General features: G+C 37.2%; 1 protein-coding gene across 2 annotated transcripts in view; it reads left to right on the top strand.

Moving 5' to 3' along the window:
* ttn.1 (titin, tandem duplicate 1) overlaps positions 1 to 18090 on the top strand; it is a 148558-nt gene that overhangs the window by 22475 nt on the left and 107993 nt on the right. For both annotated transcript variants that reach the window (XM_053680801.1, XM_053680800.1), the window contains exons 37-42: positions 240 to 752; positions 1091 to 1132; positions 3413 to 7153; positions 7900 to 8178; positions 10736 to 11002; positions 14003 to 14287. In XM_053680801.1, coding sequence (XP_053536776.1) covers positions 240 to 752; positions 1091 to 1132; positions 3413 to 7153; positions 7900 to 8178; positions 10736 to 11002; positions 14003 to 14287 — 5127 coding nt within the window. The remainder of the gene's footprint in view (positions 1 to 239; positions 753 to 1090; positions 1133 to 3412; positions 7154 to 7899; positions 8179 to 10735; positions 11003 to 14002; positions 14288 to 18090) is intronic.

Raw genomic sequence — 18090 nt, 5'->3', positions numbered from 1 at the left:
TATTTTACCTTTGATGTCCATTTCATCATATTCTGCTTAAAGCTGGTGTTTAATTTAAACTTGCATTATCATTGACAGTGTAATATCTTGTATAATCCTGTGAATAGTCTAATCTTTGACAAGCTTGGCCTAACAATATTCTGCCATCAAACTAACATTTTTTTTTTTAATCAATTCTAAAATTTCCTCTTACTGATAAATAATCCCTAATAAATTTCCATAACTTTATTCTCACTCAGCTGAAGAAGCAATTCCCAAAGCAGAAACCCCCATCCCTTCTGACTCTCTCAGTAAATCTTCTAAAAGTGAAAATGAGTCCAGTACAAAGACATCTGAAAAAGAAAAACAGGAGTACTTCCAGGATATTGGGCCGCTAAATACCTCCTCCCTGAGAGCGAACTGGCAGATAAGCCAACATTACTACCCTGATGTGATACCCTTGGTGGATCATGTTATATATGAATCGATTCAGCCAGAGTTTCTTATGAAACTACCACCAGAAATCATTGCAAAGCAGCAAGACAATGTATCTCTTTATTGTGTAATCAAAGGAATCCCCTCTCCATATGTGATTTGGCTACACAACCAGTTGATGGTTGAAGATTCACGGTCGTACTCACTGAAGCATGATGGACCCTTGTGCTGCTTAAATTTAATGAATATTGGTCCCAGGCAAGGAGGCACTTATACATGCAAAATTATCAATGCTGCAGGAGACAATGAGTGCAGCACCCAACTCAGGGTGAAGACAGGTTGGCATTTGCATGCTTTGCTTCTTATCATTCTTTCTGGCTACACTACTATAGAAAATTCTACTCTTACTCTTATTCCATATAGGTAAAATGTGATATCTCTCCAAAAATCTGTAGAGATATGATTGTGCTGGATATCCTTCAAGGATGTTCTTCAAGGGAGATGTTGTCCATTATTTTTTGAATATAAAATGTATATACAGTTTAATGCATTTTTTCAGAAAAATAGCAATGCATTAAACTGTTCACGGCATTAAGCTGTTCATTTTTACAGAACTGTACTTTCCAGCCTTTTAAATTTATTTATTTATTTATTTATTTATTTTTGTATTTCACAGTGCCAAGAGTGGAAGAACCTACCTGTGTGAAAGAAGTCAAAGGTAAACTATGTTATCAAATATGTTCTTCTTCTTCTACTTATTATTATTATTATTATTATTATTATTATTAGTATTAGTAGTAGTAGTATAATAAGTAGGAGCAGCATTAGTAGTAGTAGTAGTAGTAGTAGTAGTAGTAGTAGTAATGACATACTGTGACATAAAATGTTTAGTATGTATAGAGGGTACAGTTGTGCTTGAAAGTTTGTGAATTTTCTATATATCTGCATAAATATGACCTAAAACATCATCAGATTTTCACAAAGTCCTAAAAGTGGACAAAGAAAATTAATTTAAACAAATGAAACAAAATACGGTGGCAAGAAAAAGTATGTGAACCTTTTGGAATTTCTTGGTTTTCTGAATAAATTTGTCATAAAATGTGATCTGATCTTCATCTAAGTCAAGGGTATTGACAAATATAATGTGTCTAAAATAATAACACAAAAAAATTCTGATCCCTCATGTCTTTATTGAGAACAACCAAAAAAAAAAAAAAAAAAAAAAACTCATAGTGCTTGTGGAAAAAGTATGTGAACCCTTGAGTTAATGACCTAAAAAACCTAATTGGAGTCTTGTTAAGAAAATTGAACAGTTCACATACTTTTTCTTGCCACTGTATTATACTTGGACATTTATTTATTGAGGTAAATGATCCAATATAACATATATGTGAGTGGCAAAAGTATGTGGACCTCTAAAATTAGCAGTTAATTTGAAGGTGAAATTAGATTCAGGTTTTGTTTTTTTTTGTTTTTTTATATCACTGGGATGACAATCAGGTGTGAGTGAGCACCCCGTTTTATTTAAAGAACAGGGATCTATCAGAGCCTGATCTTTACAACATGTTTGTGGAATGGTATCATGGCACAGACAAAGGAGATTTGTGAGGACCTCAGAAAAAGAGTTGTTGATGCTCATCAGGCTGGAAAACGTTAAAAAAAAGAAACATCGCTAAAGAGTTTGGACTCCACCAATCCACAGTCAGACAGATTGTGTTCAAATGGAGGAAAATTAAGACCATTGTTACTCTCCCCAGGAGTGGAGACCAACAAAGATCACTCCAAGAGCAAGCCATGTAATACTCCAACAAGGTCACAAAGGAACCCAGGGTAACTTCTAAGCAGTGAAAGGCCTCTCTCACATTGGCTAATGTTACTGTTCATGAGCCCACCATCAGGAGAACACCAATGTTGTGCGTGGCAGGGTCGCAAGGACAAAGCCACTGCTCAACAAAAAGAACATTGTTGCCCTTCTGCAGTTTGCTAAAGATCATGTAGACAAGCCAGAATGTTATTGGGAAAATGTTTTGTGGATGGATGAGACGAAAATAGAATTTTTGGTTTAAATGAGAAGTGTTATGTTTAGAGAAAGGAAAACACTGCATTGTTATCTCACCTTATGCCATCTATGAAACATGGTGGTGGTAGTATCATGGTTTGGGCCTGTTTTCCTACGTCTGGGCCAGGAAGACTTAACATCATTAATGGAACAATGAATTCTGAATTATATCAGCGAATTCTAAAGGATAATGTCATTTGTCCATGAACTGAATCTCAAGAGAAAGTGGGTCATGCAGCAAGTCAATGACCCTAAGCATGCAAGTTATTCAACCAGAGAATGGTTAAAGAAGAATAAAGTTAATGTTTTGGAATGGTCAAGTCAAAGTCCTGACCTTAATCCAATAGAAATGTTGTGGAAGAACCTGAAGCAAGCAGCTCATGTGAGGAAACCCACCAACATCCCAGAGTTGAAGCTGTTCTGTACTGAGGAACGGGATAAAATTCCTCCAAGCCGATGTGCAGGACTGATCAACAGTTACCCCAAATGTTTATCTGCAGTTATTGCTGCAAAACAGGGTCACACCACATACTGAAAGCAAAGGTTCACATACTTTTGCCATGTAAAATTATGAGATATGTAATATTGGATCATTTTCCAAAATAAATAAATGACCAAGTACAATATTTTTGTCTCATTTGTTTAATTAGGATCTCTCTGTCTACTTTTAGCACTTGTGTGAAAATCTGGTGATGTTTAAAGTCATATTTATGCAGAAATTTAGAAAATTCTAAAGGGTTCACAAACCTTCAAGCACTAGTGTATATACAGTAATTGTCCTGTGTCTTGTACTTGCACAAATTGTCTTTGTTTGATTGTATATATGTATACTTAAAGCACATTTGGTGTATAAATGACAAATCTCTCAATTACCTATAACCTAAATTAGGTTTCTTCAGTAAAATAATGTGATATATAAAATGTACCTTTTGTGCACAGATTTTTCTAGCATGGCTATATGTACTGAAGAGGACTCTTACACCACAATCAAAACCTTTGAACTTGTGCCAGAAACTAAATTCTATACAGAAACATTAGAGAAAAAAATAGAAAAGCCAGTTTTTGTAACCAAACTCTCCCCAGCAATTGTAACTGTTGGAAACACAGCTAAATTTACTGCAGTTGTAGCTGGATTTCCAAAACCTGTTGTTGAGTGGTATCACAACGGCCAAGTAATAACCACCTCATCTATTTATACATTTGTGCAAGAGAACGAAGAATACACTCTGGTTATAAGCAATGTTAAAAAGGAATTAGAGGGAGAGTATACTTGTACTGCAAGCAACAGGTTTGGCAACTCACGGTGTGCATCTTATCTTCATGTTAAAGTAAAAGATGCAAAAAATGTAGAGCAGACCATCTGTCAACCTCCATATTTTATTAAAGAAATTGAGTCTGTGCAATCCACAGTTGGAGGCCAGGCTGTTTTTGAATACAAAGTTACAGGTTCTCCATTTCCTGAAATTCAATGGTTCAGAGGCAGCAACCGTATTCAACCTAGTAAATATTGTATTATTATGAGTAATGTAGATGGATCTGGCTGCATAAAGATAATGGAAATTCAGCCAAGTGATGGTGGTCTCTACTCATGTAGGGCATCGAACCCACTGGGAGAGACATTTTGCAATGCAGAACTAATTGTCTTCTTTGATAGTGTTTCAACATCTCAACAGCAAGAACAAGTTGTTTCAATGAAGCAAAAAAAGTACAAAGTGTCACCGTCTGAACATGCCACTGAGACCCGTTTGTACAGTGTAAGTCTTTCCGGACATGCCAGAGCTAGTCTGCAGGAAGGACACCAGATGATTTATACCATTGGCACTGAAGATAGACAGGCAGTATCAAGTGAACAAGTAGATACTCTGTCTGACTTAGATGTTTCATCTGCAACTGTGCACAGAGAGCAGGTAACTCACCAAGCTGCAGTTCTGCAGTCTCATGAAATGCAAGAGAGAGTAGCTATTGCTTTAACAGAGCCACAACAAGCTGTGGCAGCACCTCAGAAACAGCTCCACATTGCTGCAATGACCTCTGCTGTTCAAGAAAGCCAAGGCTTCACAGAACAGCACGCTGATCGTATCAAAAGTCCTGTGGTAATAGAGCTGGAGCTTACAGAGGAACAGCCTTCACGGGTGATGTCTGCCATTTCTCAGAGTGTAATCCCTCTTACAATTGTGAAGGCTGACCCTATAACTTGCAAAGAAGGAGAAAGCATACCTACTATTCCAGAACCAAAACATGCTTTTAATAGTCAACAGGTTGAGACAAAGCTCACCATCTTAAATGAAGAATACAAAAATATTCCTTTCCCCGAAGAGGAGAAACCTTTCAGAATTGCAGAAGGGGTTAAGTTATTGTATTCTGCAATATCCTCAGAGAACCTGCAAGTTTCAGAGGCTCATTCTTCTATGTTACCATCTTTGGAGTCCAGTGAATCTTTAATTGGAAAGGAAAAACCCAAACCAGTACTTGCATCTCTAAGTGAAGTAAAGAACACTCTTTCAAAAGAAAGTAATTTAGAAATTGACAAACCAGTTGAGGAGGTTGCGCATTTGTCCAAAGACCAAATGTTAAAATCAGCCTTTATTGCTGAGGAAAAGCATACACTTCATGCTGACAAAACAACAGCAATTCCAGGTCTAGATAGTGCTGTTTCAGTGCGTTCCCAGAAAGAAGAGGACCAGGTGCTTCATTTACAGGTAATCTGTGATCAATATACTCTTCCACCTCAGGGTAAATTTACTAGTGAGAAACCAAGAACTGAGCAAGCTGATAGCAGGAAAAGCTCCACTCTTTTTCAAACAATGTCTGTGGATGAGCAGACCGTTGTTCAGTGTGAACATTCATCAGAGTTTTCTTCTGATAAGACAACAGAATGTATAAAACCAAAGAAAGAGGCTCCAGCCAAGATATATCTTCAGTCTATGCAGACAGAGACCACTTTATACAAAGAAGGATTACTTTCAGTAGAAGAACCAGATCAGCAAAACGCATTGCAGAGACAAGAAAAAAACCGTAAATATGCAGCTACTACTGAGGAGAAGTTAAAGCTGACCGCAGATTCCTCCAAAGATCTTGATGTTTCTGTGAAAGGGGTGAAACCTGAACACAGACAAGAACCCAAACCTTTGAACATTCTTCATGTGGTCTCAGAACCTATGCAGCTCCCAAAGGAAAGTCCTTTTGCTAGTTATGATAAAGAGTGTCATACACTTTTACAAAAGGAGGAACACTGGAATATTGTGCATGCAATGTCAGTGTTAGACAAATTTGCATTAGAGGAGGGTCACACAGATATTGTAAAGGCAATGGAGAAGTTTACTTGCAAGGTAGGTTTAGAACCTAAACAATCCATACAGTCTGTGTATATTGAGGAACAGGCCATATCCACTGAAAGCTGTTCCACTCTTGAGGCTGCTGAGCAGGATTATGCTGTTCATATTCAAGAGGGCCAATCAGTGAAGCAGTCTATATTAATTGAAGAGAAGCAAACTGTGACAGGAGAAATATCTAAGGATATTAAGAAATCAGAGGCAACAACAATAAATATTCTGACAGAGCCCTCTGAACCTCTTCTTGTGACAGAGTCTCAAGAAAGCAAAGTACTTCCCAAGGAACTCACATTTGTGATTCCTGCACCAAAACCACACATCTTGGGCATCAAACATCAATTAAAAAATGCATTACAGTGTGCTGTGGCCTGTGATCAGCCATTAATCTTGTCAGATGTTGTAGGTAGTTTAAGAGTTGTGGAAGTGAAGGAGGTTAAGATGCATAAGGAACCAAAGTACGCAATGTTCTCATATCTTATTACAACTACATCTGCCCCAGTGGAAATAACAATTGCTTTTGAAGGTGAATATCCTCAAATAGCTGATCTTAGGAGTGAACTTCAGTCTGCCTTAAACTCTATAATTTATCAGGAACATCAGGTCTTCACTTCTGAACAGCCTGAGACAATGGCAGTCCTTAGACCTCAGCGGGTTCAGTTTAGACCAGCTACTTCAAAAGAGATGCGCACACCAGTGGTAGAGTCTGTACGGTTAACTGAAAATGTGGAAGTGTTTGCACCACCAAAGGGTCAGACTGCGGCTTTGAAGACTGAAGCCAAAGAATCTTTCCAGTATATAACTGACCAGGAACAAATTATAGTACAAGAGTCAAAACACCAGATGGCCATCGAATCAAAATCTGATATCCTAGAATCAATTCAGACTAGAACACAAGAAAACAAGCAAAGAAAGAGAGCTGTAGGTTTTGAAGATATCACTACTAGCCTGCCAGTGACCCCATTTCCAGTGGAAAAGTCTACAGATGTCCTTTCTGAGAAACAGAAAAGTGTGGAATTTCTAAAAGAAGACGTAACACTGAACAGAACATCAGAACAGGTTTTGGCCAAGATGATAGCTTTTGAATTGCCATTGGAAGATATTGCTGTAGTGGAGAATACTGTGGTTACATTTACTGTCCGTATCAAAAATGTGAACCAAGTCAGCTGGTTTTTCAATGGCAAATTGATCGAATCTGGCAAAGAGTTCAAATGCTCTAAACACCACGATGCATATACCTTAGTAATCAACAAAGTTACAAAGGAAAAACATGAAGGAGAATACACATGTGAGGCTGTGAGTGAAGATGGCAAGGCCTTAACATCATCAAGACTCACGATTCTTTCAAGAGGTTTGATTATGGAGTTGTATTTCTCACAGTGAGCCATCTAATCCTTAACAGTTTTCATTTTAGGTGTAGAAACTTTGGATAATTACTAATTAAATGCCAGGCATCAACATCAGTCACATATTGCCATTTAATTTATTTCACATTCCACCATCAACTTTCCATCACATTTTATTTATTTTCATGTGTTACAACTGTCATCATTTCACACCCTTTTAATTTATAAAATAACATTCACTATTGTTGTGTCTTGGACTGTCATGGTTCCTGTGTTGATATCAGAAGTGGACGATATGGCAATGCGTTGGTTCAGTCAGTACTTCCAGAATATTGACCACTGATCGATATTGTAAAAAAAAAAAAGAAGAAGAAGAAAAAAAGAGCCTAGTAACAAGCAGTGGTATACTGATTTAAATATTAATTATTACCAATTTGATTTTTCCTTATCTTCCTTATACACTATGTTGCAATATGTATTGTGCAACAAATACATTTGAAATTATTACATTATAATAATATTTTTGCTATATCGACCACGCTTCTTCAACTCATGACTTCATCCACTTCCCATGAAAAATGGCTTCTTTCTTTCCATTGCACTTCTTTAATATTCATGGCATCTCTTTTTCACAGTCACTTGAGGACTACTGCTTTTTCCATCCTATCTATGCTTGACCCAGCTGAACACAATTTCTATATATAAAAAAGTCAGATATTTTATTGATATTTTTTTCTTTCCTTTATTTCAGTGCCACCAGTATTCAAGAAAAAAATCCATGACCTTGAAAGCAAAGTTGGCAGTGCTGTGAATTTCGAATGTGAAATACAAGATGCTCCAAACGTGACCTTCAAATGGCTCAAGTCTAACTCTGAACTCAGACACAGTGAGAAGTACAGGATCATCAACCACCATACCACATCGCGTCTAGAGCTTCTGAACTCAACCAAGGCAGACAGTGGGGTATATACCTGCCGTGCCTCCAACAAACATGGCACTGACAGCTGCTCTGCTAACCTGAACATCACTGGTAAGTGAAATTGTTTTGTATAATTAAAAGTTTTGAAATGCTTTAAAAGCTTTTAAAGCAATGAAATGAATGATAATTGGGATTCAATTCTGCGGAACACTGAGTTAATTAAGTTAATTATTCTCTACGGTGCAGGTGCAATAAAGCTTAAACTTCATATTTGTTTTCAGCAGCAATCTTGCTATCCCATTCTTATTAATGCATGTATCTTCTGATGGTAGTTTGACAAGATATGGGCTGGGTGAGAGACTTTTGATAAACAGCATTAGAGACAGTACCTTTCTGATGACTCTAGATTTTTCCTGTCGAATATAAAAGTTGGTGTGTCTTGTCTATAATCTTGTCTAATTGTTTATAAAGGAAAATATCTTATCTTCATTTTTTTTTTATCATACTCTTATCCTTGTAAGCAAGACTTGTAGAAGAATTTATTTCACTTGTATTTTCATCAAAGAACTTTGTGTGGAACAAAAGCAATGTCTTATATTCTTCAGGACGTGTATTAAGTATCTTTTGAGGATTTCTTGAAATAACAGAATCTAAATGTACTGATCTTAAATTCATGTTTTCACCTTAGATTAAATGCCCTTGGTACATCTTCTAGCAGTATAGATATTACTGTTGTAGATAAAGCTAAATTAGTAAAGACTGGTACATTTAGTATAACTGTGAATATTGAACAGTGTGTAGTGGATAACACAACCAACATTAATATCATTTGGCCAAGAGAAGGTAAAATGTATGTTCTTGGTTATTATAAGCTTAAACAAGATTGCATGTGTATACATACATAGATAACAAGTCTCTACATACATCTTACTAAGACTAATAATGGAAGTACAAATTTGTGACAAAGTAAATATTTGTCATATCCTGTGTATTCTGCATTTTTGTCGATGTACATATATGTATGGTGGTGTATAGTGTACCTTTGTGCATATTGTGATTTGATGACAGATATTGATATTGATTATATAAGGCTAGGTATCCAGTCACAATTTAAATGGGCCTTACTTTCATATAATCTTATTTTATTCTGAATACCATTATAGCATTCAAATTCAGTTTGATCCCCACCTATATTTGATGAGTCGTTGAGCAGAGTTGCCAACAATGCAGCAACTTCAAAGCTCTAATGCCAAATGATGGGAAAATGCAAGAAAGATGAGGGTCTTTGAATGTTATATTCTTTGTTCGTTTCAGACAGTGGCCAAGCAAAAATGCAGTATTTTTTGAGTTGCAGTACTGTGGCTACAAAAAGACTACTGTTGTTATTAAATAATTAAGGGCAACTATGGGCCATATTCAGAGTTGAGTTATGTGCAGTACTGTTTGCAAAACTCAGGCGTAACTACATACTTCAATACTACTCAAACAGTGGACTGACTTCACGGGACAGGGTTTTCCTTAAACAGTCTCAGTTACTCACAATTATGACTTCATTTGAATGTGATATCAGTTCGAGTAAGGATCCATTGTCTGACAGATGTATCCGCAATATATCATGCTGAAATTTAGTGTTTGGGCTGTAAACACACACATACCACACACACACACACACACACACACACACACACACACACACATACACACACACACAAGCACACAACAAAAACTATGAAATGTAATTTAAGGTCAGCATTAAATACATCAAAATGACACAGCTAATTACTTAACAATATTGTCCCTTTAAAGTCCACAAAAGGGTTAGTTTGAATCAGAGGAGTCCTTGCTTATTTTGAGGACCTACGTTTTTATAGATAAAATGATGAAAAGCACTTAAAGTGAGCTGTAAGCACTGCAGATGAGTGCTTGGTCAGCTTATCCTTCAAAATATGTTTTCTATAGGAGAGTGCTCGAATAAAATTTAAAAAACATTATTTAATTAAATGTTTTTGCTTATTAAAAGGATGAAAAATAGTCTACATATGTACATATTACAATTTCTTGTCTTTAATTTAGTATTTTGTGGCTATATTATGTTGAAAACAAGTGTCAGAATAATATTTTTTTTAAAATTAGTTAAAATAATAGGAGGTATTGAATCGAGTGCTAATTTATGTTACCAAATAATTAGACTATTAAAATAATGAAAACAAACTTTACAATATATTTACAGTGATTAATGTGGTAATTACAACTAGGACTATTCAAAGATATGTTGCAAATATGCTAGACACCTATTAGATGTCATGCCATTTTTTAAACATTTATTTTAAATTGTTGCTTCTTTGTTACCTCATATTACATTTCAGAGCAAAGTAAAAAAAAGCAAAAGATATTTTCAGGCTGAAAGGTATATGCTTGTCTTTAAAGGTAGTGGAAAACCCCAGGGCTGATGCTTCTACTCAATAAAATTCTTGCTACCACAGAGGTGTGAACTACATGCAGGTCATATGCATAATCTTAATCTGAAAAGCAGCTGGAGAATTTGAATCACCAACTTAAATAACCAACTCTGTATATGGTCCTATACGATTAGTACAATAACTATAAGGCTTTTAACATTTCACATTTTCACGATGAGACTTTTTTTTTTTTTCATTTTGATTCCCAGAACCTCCCTCCCTACAAATGCTGGATGTAGAAAAGGGACCAACTACGGTGTTTCAGTGTGAGGTTATTGGTACTGCCCCATTTGGAGTTAACTGGTTTAATAACATAAAGCCACTACCTTTGGACAAAAAGCATGCACTTGTTTTTGAAGATTCAGTTGAACATTTGAAGTTACATTCTTTTGAAAGATCAGATGTTGAGGAATACCAATATTGCTTATCAAATACAGTCGGAAAGATGTCTTCAGAATCAGTTGCTGGGTTGAGAGGTTAGTATGTCAGAGAAACAGCAGTCTATTCTGGTTTTCCTTGTACTAACCAGTGTGTCGTAACTAACTTGCAGTTAAGGCCATAGTTTCAAGCTATAATCTGCTAACAAGCATCTGGCAATTTAAAGATTTCGGATGGTGACATGATCAACGCGGATTTAATGGTGTGACGAGCCTGCCATATCAAAATGTTTCTGATTGCCGATTAGCACCAAGCGACTGCAGCACAAAGCAGAACAATTCAGAAAGGTATCAGTTTCATTCTGGATAAAGCTCTCCAGAATTTTTTGGAAAAAATGAGGAAAGTAATATCAGTTCATGTTCAGACAAAACCACAGGAAATAGTGAAACCAGTAATTTTATGTGATATAATGTATAAGCCATTTAAGTGATATGATTCAAGTATAACACAGTGGAAACCACTAATATCTTTGATAAATAATCATGCAAAATACATAAGGGAACGCCCATGAGAAATTGCCCATAAAAAATGGGAATGCCCATAAAAAATGTAAATGCATCTATTGCTCAGTGACACCTCCTAAAATTCTTGAAGTGAGATGTGCACCATGAAGCTATGAAGATGGCCTACATTTCCCAGTTCTGAAAAATACTGGAACAGCCACCTGAACTGTGACTATTACAACAAAATCTTAGGCAATCAACATTGGATCAAGTCAGCTTGAATGGATTGGAAAAATCTTGAAAGTCTTTATTTGGTCATACAATGATCCTACATGGATTTTGCATAGAGTATTTACAGACCACGTGAATTTGGGCATTCTTCATTGATTTTAAGCTGTCTATCAGTTGTGGGTCGGTGTGTCACCTTAAGATAAATTGAGTCTCTACTTGTTTCATGTTGTTTAAGTTTCTGATGAAGTAAACTTAATTTGTTCATTTCTTGCTGATGGTTTACCCCAAATCTTTGGACTTTCCAATCCTTTCAAAGCCAAGTACCTCATTGTGATCTGAGAAGAAACCACACATGTGCTCAGTGCCTGAGCATTACTGGCTTTCCCTTAAATTGAGGACCTTTTTTATATAATTTTTTTGGCATGCCTATTCATAGACAGCAACCAACACATGTAACTGAGTGTTTCTGAGGAATATAAGAAGAGATTGAAATGAACAAGAAGAACTTATACATTAGAAAGTATGCAAATCTTTTTTAAGATGGAATTTGGATGAAAGAAAAAAAAGTGTTCCAGATCTTGATGGACTATTCTGATGGATCTTGATGCATGGCCTTGGAAATTTTGATTACTAATGGATCTAACTTTTAGCCCAATTAATCACATTTAAAACTATATCTTCTGAAGTGATGCACTGATATTGGGTTAGTATTTCTCATATTTTTCTGTCAAGACATTACCATTGAGTCGTAAACTATCAGTGAAGTGCAGTGCAATTGGATCCAATAAATGCTTCTCACAGAAGCTTCACAGATTCACCTGTCTTACAGATGCAACACCAAAATAAGTACGTCTTCATGAATGTACAAAGAAAACTATTACAAAATTTCAAGCATTACACTCATCATGCTCAAGTGACTACAATCATGTATTTATATATTGTAACTTGTCCTCTTGAACGAGATCTTTCTCAAATTTTTTATTTTTTTAAATGGCTGAATCGTCTTTTGGTCACAAAACTTGGAGCCAGCTTATGGATTATGGTCCTGGATCAATTTCCTGGACATTCATGGAATCTCTTAACACTGCTTGATAACCAGACGTGTGATCCCCCCCCCCCGCCCCCCCGCCCAGTATCTGCACATTTTTTGGAAAAGCTGAAAATATTCTTAGTTTTTATATGTACATTATTGCATTTTCTTCTAAGAGCAAAAATGTATTGGAACCCATTTTGCTCAGATACCCCTTGCTTTGTGTAGACGCTAAAAGACATTTCCATACCAATGAGCAAAAAACTGAGGCTTGAGTGCACATTCACTGGACCCAAGAAAACGTATGTCACATGGTACAAAGATGGTAAACAGCTCTATGTCTCCTATAGATATAACACAAAGGTGACTAAGAACTCATGCATCTTGCAATGCCTACATGAGTGTACAAAGGACACTACTGGAAACTATTTTTGCAAAATCTCAAACTATTTGGAAAAGATATCTGCCATGCCAAAATGATCACAATTACAGGTTTTTAAACTTTGGAAGAAATTCTTGCCCATTTGGCCTTTTACCGATTAAAGCGATTAAAGTGTTCCCATCTTTCTCTCTCAGAACCAGCCCGTTTTGTGAAGAGGTTGACAGATCTTTATATACCAATGAACCAGTTATTAAAACTTGAATGTTCATTCACTGGCGCACCAAAGATTTTTGTGACTTGGTTCACGGATGCAAGCAACTCTATGCCTCTTACAGATACAATACCAAAGTCACACCAAACTCATGCATCTTGGAGTGCCTGCATAGTTCCAACAAAGAAACCTCAGGAAAATATTCTTGTGATATTTCAAACACATATATCTGCCAAGCTCAACTGAAAGTTGTAGGTTTGTAAATCATACATGACTCAAGAAGATGCTTGCCTGCATTTTTCTAAAGTCAACTTTGACATCTTATTTTTGTGAAGTCTTAAATCATGTAACTTCCCAAGAGAACAAGTTGATATTGCAGTGTAGGACACCATGGTGCCTGGAATGATGCTCTTGTCTGTGCTGCTGTACTACGAGTTGTGATATTGTGTCATGAAAGGTCTCAGTTTGACCAAGACAGGGCGCATGTGTTTTAAGAATCGGGTTTTTTAGTGCTTGTTTTTTGGGGGGTATGCTTGGATCAACTTCTCTCAACTTCAACTTCTGCACGCTTTCTGAAAAGCTTGAACGATGTTATTTCTCTTCCACATGGGTTTCCTATATGGAAGGCAACGAGGAATGATTTACTCTTTAGTTGCTAGCATGTTGATGAGGGTGCTGTGAAACCTTTACCTCTGGTGCTTGCTGTTTTGACAAAAATATTGATTCTGCTGCCTCTCTTAGAACCTCCATGCTTCCTGAAGAGGTTGACTGACACAGTCTTCCCAATTACCAGTAGATTGAGGCTTGAATGCACTTTCACTGGAGCTCCAAAGTTGTTTGTAACGTGGTACAAAGATGGAAAGCAGCTGTACGCCTCATACAGATATAGCACAAGAGTGACAGAAAATTCGTGTATCCTGGAGTGCCTGCATGAGTGTAACAAAGAAACACCAGGAAAATACTCTTGTGAAGTCTTAAATTCCTATGGAACTGACATATGTCATGCCAATGTGACAACAGTGACAGGTTCGTATAACTTTGGATTCTTTCTATTTTCTACTGCATCATATTTTACCAACCACTTGACACTTCCATCATGTTTAGTCAGCTACTTTGGATAAGCATAATTTGGATAAGGTTTCTGGTTTTAAACTTTTGGCTAACAGGGACTTTCATGGATAATATGCTCAAGATGTTCAGCATGTATATGCAACTTTGGTCAGAATATTCAGGCTGCTAGTTCTCCATTTTTATCCAGAATAATAACAATAATTTGCACACTGGAAAGTCTACACAAGTGCACTAAAGATACCTCAGGAAAATACTCTTGTGAAGTGTCAAATTCCTATGGATCTGGCATCTGTCATGTTCAAGTGACTGCAATGTCTGGTTTGTATTCTGGGCTTCAATTTACAATCTTTGATAGATGAGTTGTACATCTGCTAATGTAAAATTTATTGTGCTAATATAACACTGGGAATACTACCCAAGGAAGACAATGTATCTGTCATTAAGCAGTCATTTGACTGGTTTGATGTTACTCTCAGGACCTCAGAGTACCTCAAAGTATTTAATCAAATAATACCCATCTTAAACTAACTAGAAACTAGTATTCTAACCCATTTTAAAGCTTTATTCACCTCCTATATTACTAGGCTTCTAACTTCATAATGACAACTGGTGATTATAAGCACCAAAGAATATGTTTTAAGGACGAAAAGACACCATGATTTGTTAGCAATTCTGTTTACTTATTCAAGTATTATTTAAAAGTTTTGGTGACTTCTTTATTATTATTATTATGGAATGGGCAAAATAGTAAATTAGTAGATTTGACAAACATATGTCTGACACTATCAAATGTTGTGGTTTTAATAATGGTATTTATACAACTGTGTTAATTATTATAGCATATGTGGTGTGATAATACAAGATCTATGATAAGGGGACATTTATTCTATGACTTGTTGACATATGATTTGCCTATTAGTATATGAATCGTTTAAGACAGATTTTTTTTTTTTTTTTTTACTTGCTTTTGTCTGATTTCTTTGAAAGCCATCAAAGTCATAGTCATGTTCTGGGATTCGGGAGTAGTGAAGGTACAACTAGTCTGGGCACTTACACTCACCATCCACTTTATTAGAAACACCTGTATACAGTGAGGGAAAAAAGTATTTGATCCCCTGCTGATTTTGTACGTTTGCCCACTGACAAAGAAATGATCAGTCTATAATTTTAATGGTAGTTGTATTTGAACAGTGAGAGACAGAATAACAACAAAAAAATCCAGAAAAACGCATGTCAAAAATTTTATAAATTAATTTGCATTTTAATGAGGGAAAAAAGTATTTGACCCCCTCTCAATCAGAAAGATTTCTGGCTCCCAGGTGTCTTTTATACAGGTAACGAGCTGAGATTAGGAGCACACTCTTAAAGGGAGTGCTCCTAATCTCAGCTCGTTACCTGTATAAAAGACACCTGTCCACAGAAGCAATCAATCAATCAGATTCCAAACTCTCCACCATGGCCAAGACCAAAGAGCTCTCCAAGGATGTCAGGGACAAGACTGTAGACCTACACAAGTCTGGAATGGGCTACAAGACCATTGCCAAGCAGCTTGGTGAGAAGGTGACAACAGTTGGTGCGATTATTCGCAAATGGAAGAAGCACAACAGAACTGACAATCTCCCTCGGCCTGGGGCTTCATGCGAGATCTCATCTCGTGGAGTTGCAACGATCATGAGAACAGTGAGGAATCAGCCCAGAACTACACGGGAGGATCTTGTCAATGATCTCAAGGCAGCTGGGACCATAGTCACCAAGAAAACAATTGGTAACACACTGCGCCGTGAAGGACTGAAATCCTGCAGCGCCCGCAAGGTCCGCTGCTCAAGAAAGCACATATACATGCCCGTCTGAAGTCTGCCAATGAACATCTGAATGATTCAGAGGACAACTGGGTGAAAGTGTTGAGGTCAGATGAGACCAAAATGGAGATCTTTGGCATCAACTCAACTCGCCGTGTTTGGAGGAGGAGGAATGCTGCCTATGACCACTGGAACACCATCCCCACCGTCAAACATGGAGGTGGAAACATTATGCTTTGGGGTTTTTTTTCTGCTAAGGGGACAGGACAACTTCACCGCATCAAAGGGACAATGGACAGGGCCATGTACCGTCAAATCTTGGGTGAAAACCTCCTTCCCTCAGCCAGGGCATTGAAAATGGGTCGTGGATGGATATTCCAGCATGACAATGACCCAAAACACACGGCCAAGGCAACAAAGGAGTGGCTCAAGAAGAAGCACATTAAGGTCCTGGAGTGACCTAGACAGTCTCCAGACCTAAATCCCATAGAAAATCTGTGGAGGGAGCTGAAGGTTCGAATTGCCAAACGTCAGCCTCGAAACCTTAATGATTTGGAGAAGATCTGCAAAGAGGAGTGGGACAAAATCCCTCCTGAGATGTGTGCAAACCTGGTGGCCAACTACAAGAAACGTCTGACCTCTGTGATTGCCAACAAGGGTTTTTAAACCAAGTACTAAGTCATGTTTTGCAGAGGGGTCAAATACTTATTTCCCTCATTAAAATGCTAATCAATTTATAACATTTTTGACCTGCGTTTTTCTGGATTTTTTTGTTGTTATTCTGTCTCTCACTGTTCAAATAAATCCACCATTAAAATTATAGACTGATCATTTCTTTGTCAGTGGGCAAACGTACAAAATCAGCAGGGGATCAAATACTTTTTTCCCCCACTGTACCTGCACATCCATCCAGTTATTTAATCAACCAATCATGTGGCAGCAGCGCAATGCACAAAAATAATGCAAATACAGGTCAAGAGCTTCAGTTAATGTTCACATCAAACATCAGAATGGGGGAAAAAGTGTGATCTCTGTGACTTTGATCATGGCATGGATGTTGATACCAGAAGGGGTGGTTTGAGTATTTCAGAAACTGCTAATCCCCACAGATTTTCCAACACAACAGTCTCTAGAGTTTACACAGAATGTTGCAAAAAAAAAACCCAAAAAACATCCTTTGTGCAGAGGTTCTGCAGGTTGAAACACCATTTTGAAGAGAAAGGTCAGAGGAAAATGACCAGATTGGTTCGCATTGCCAGGAAGGTTGTAGTAACTCTTTACACCCGTTGCGAGCAGAAAAGCATCTGAGAATGCACAACACATCAAACCTTGGGGTGTATGAACTACAACAGCAGAAGAACACATCAGTTTCCACTCCTGTCAGCCAAGAACAAGAATCTGAGGCTATCATTGGCACAGACTCAGAAACTAGAAAGCTGAAGATTGGAAAAAGACCAGGTGATTTTTCGTGAGTCTGTTCCCATGATAGCTCAGATTCCTGTTCTTCGATGACAACAGTGTAACCCAGTGTGGTCTGTTGTAGCCCATCCACCTCAAGGTTTGATGTGAGAACCTTTCTGCTCACCATGGTTGTAAAGAGTGTTTATTTGAGTTACTATATCCTTCCTGGCAGCTCAAACAAATCTGACTATTTTCGTATGACCTCTCTTATCAACAATGTTTTTCCACCCTCAAAACTATCAGTCACTCAATGTTTTTTGCTTTTTGCACCATTGTGTAAGATCTAGAGACTGTTGTTTTTGAAAATTCCAGATCAGCAGTTTCTGAAATACTCAAACCAGCCCTTCTCGTACCAACATCCATGCCATGATCAAAGTCACAGTGATCAGACTTTTTCTTCACTCTGTTTGATGTGAACATTACCTGAAGCTCTTGACCTGCATGATTTTTTTTGCATTGCCACATGATTGGCTGATTAGATAACTACATGAATGTGCA

Source organism: Ictalurus punctatus, chromosome 6 (genome assembly GCF_001660625.3).
Source record: "Ictalurus punctatus breed USDA103 chromosome 6, Coco_2.0, whole genome shotgun sequence".
In the NCBI taxonomy this organism is placed as follows: domain Eukaryota; kingdom Metazoa; phylum Chordata; class Actinopteri; order Siluriformes; family Ictaluridae; genus Ictalurus; species Ictalurus punctatus.
Note: the sequence above shows the minus strand (reverse complement) of the source record. Positions and strands in the feature narration are given on the sequence as shown.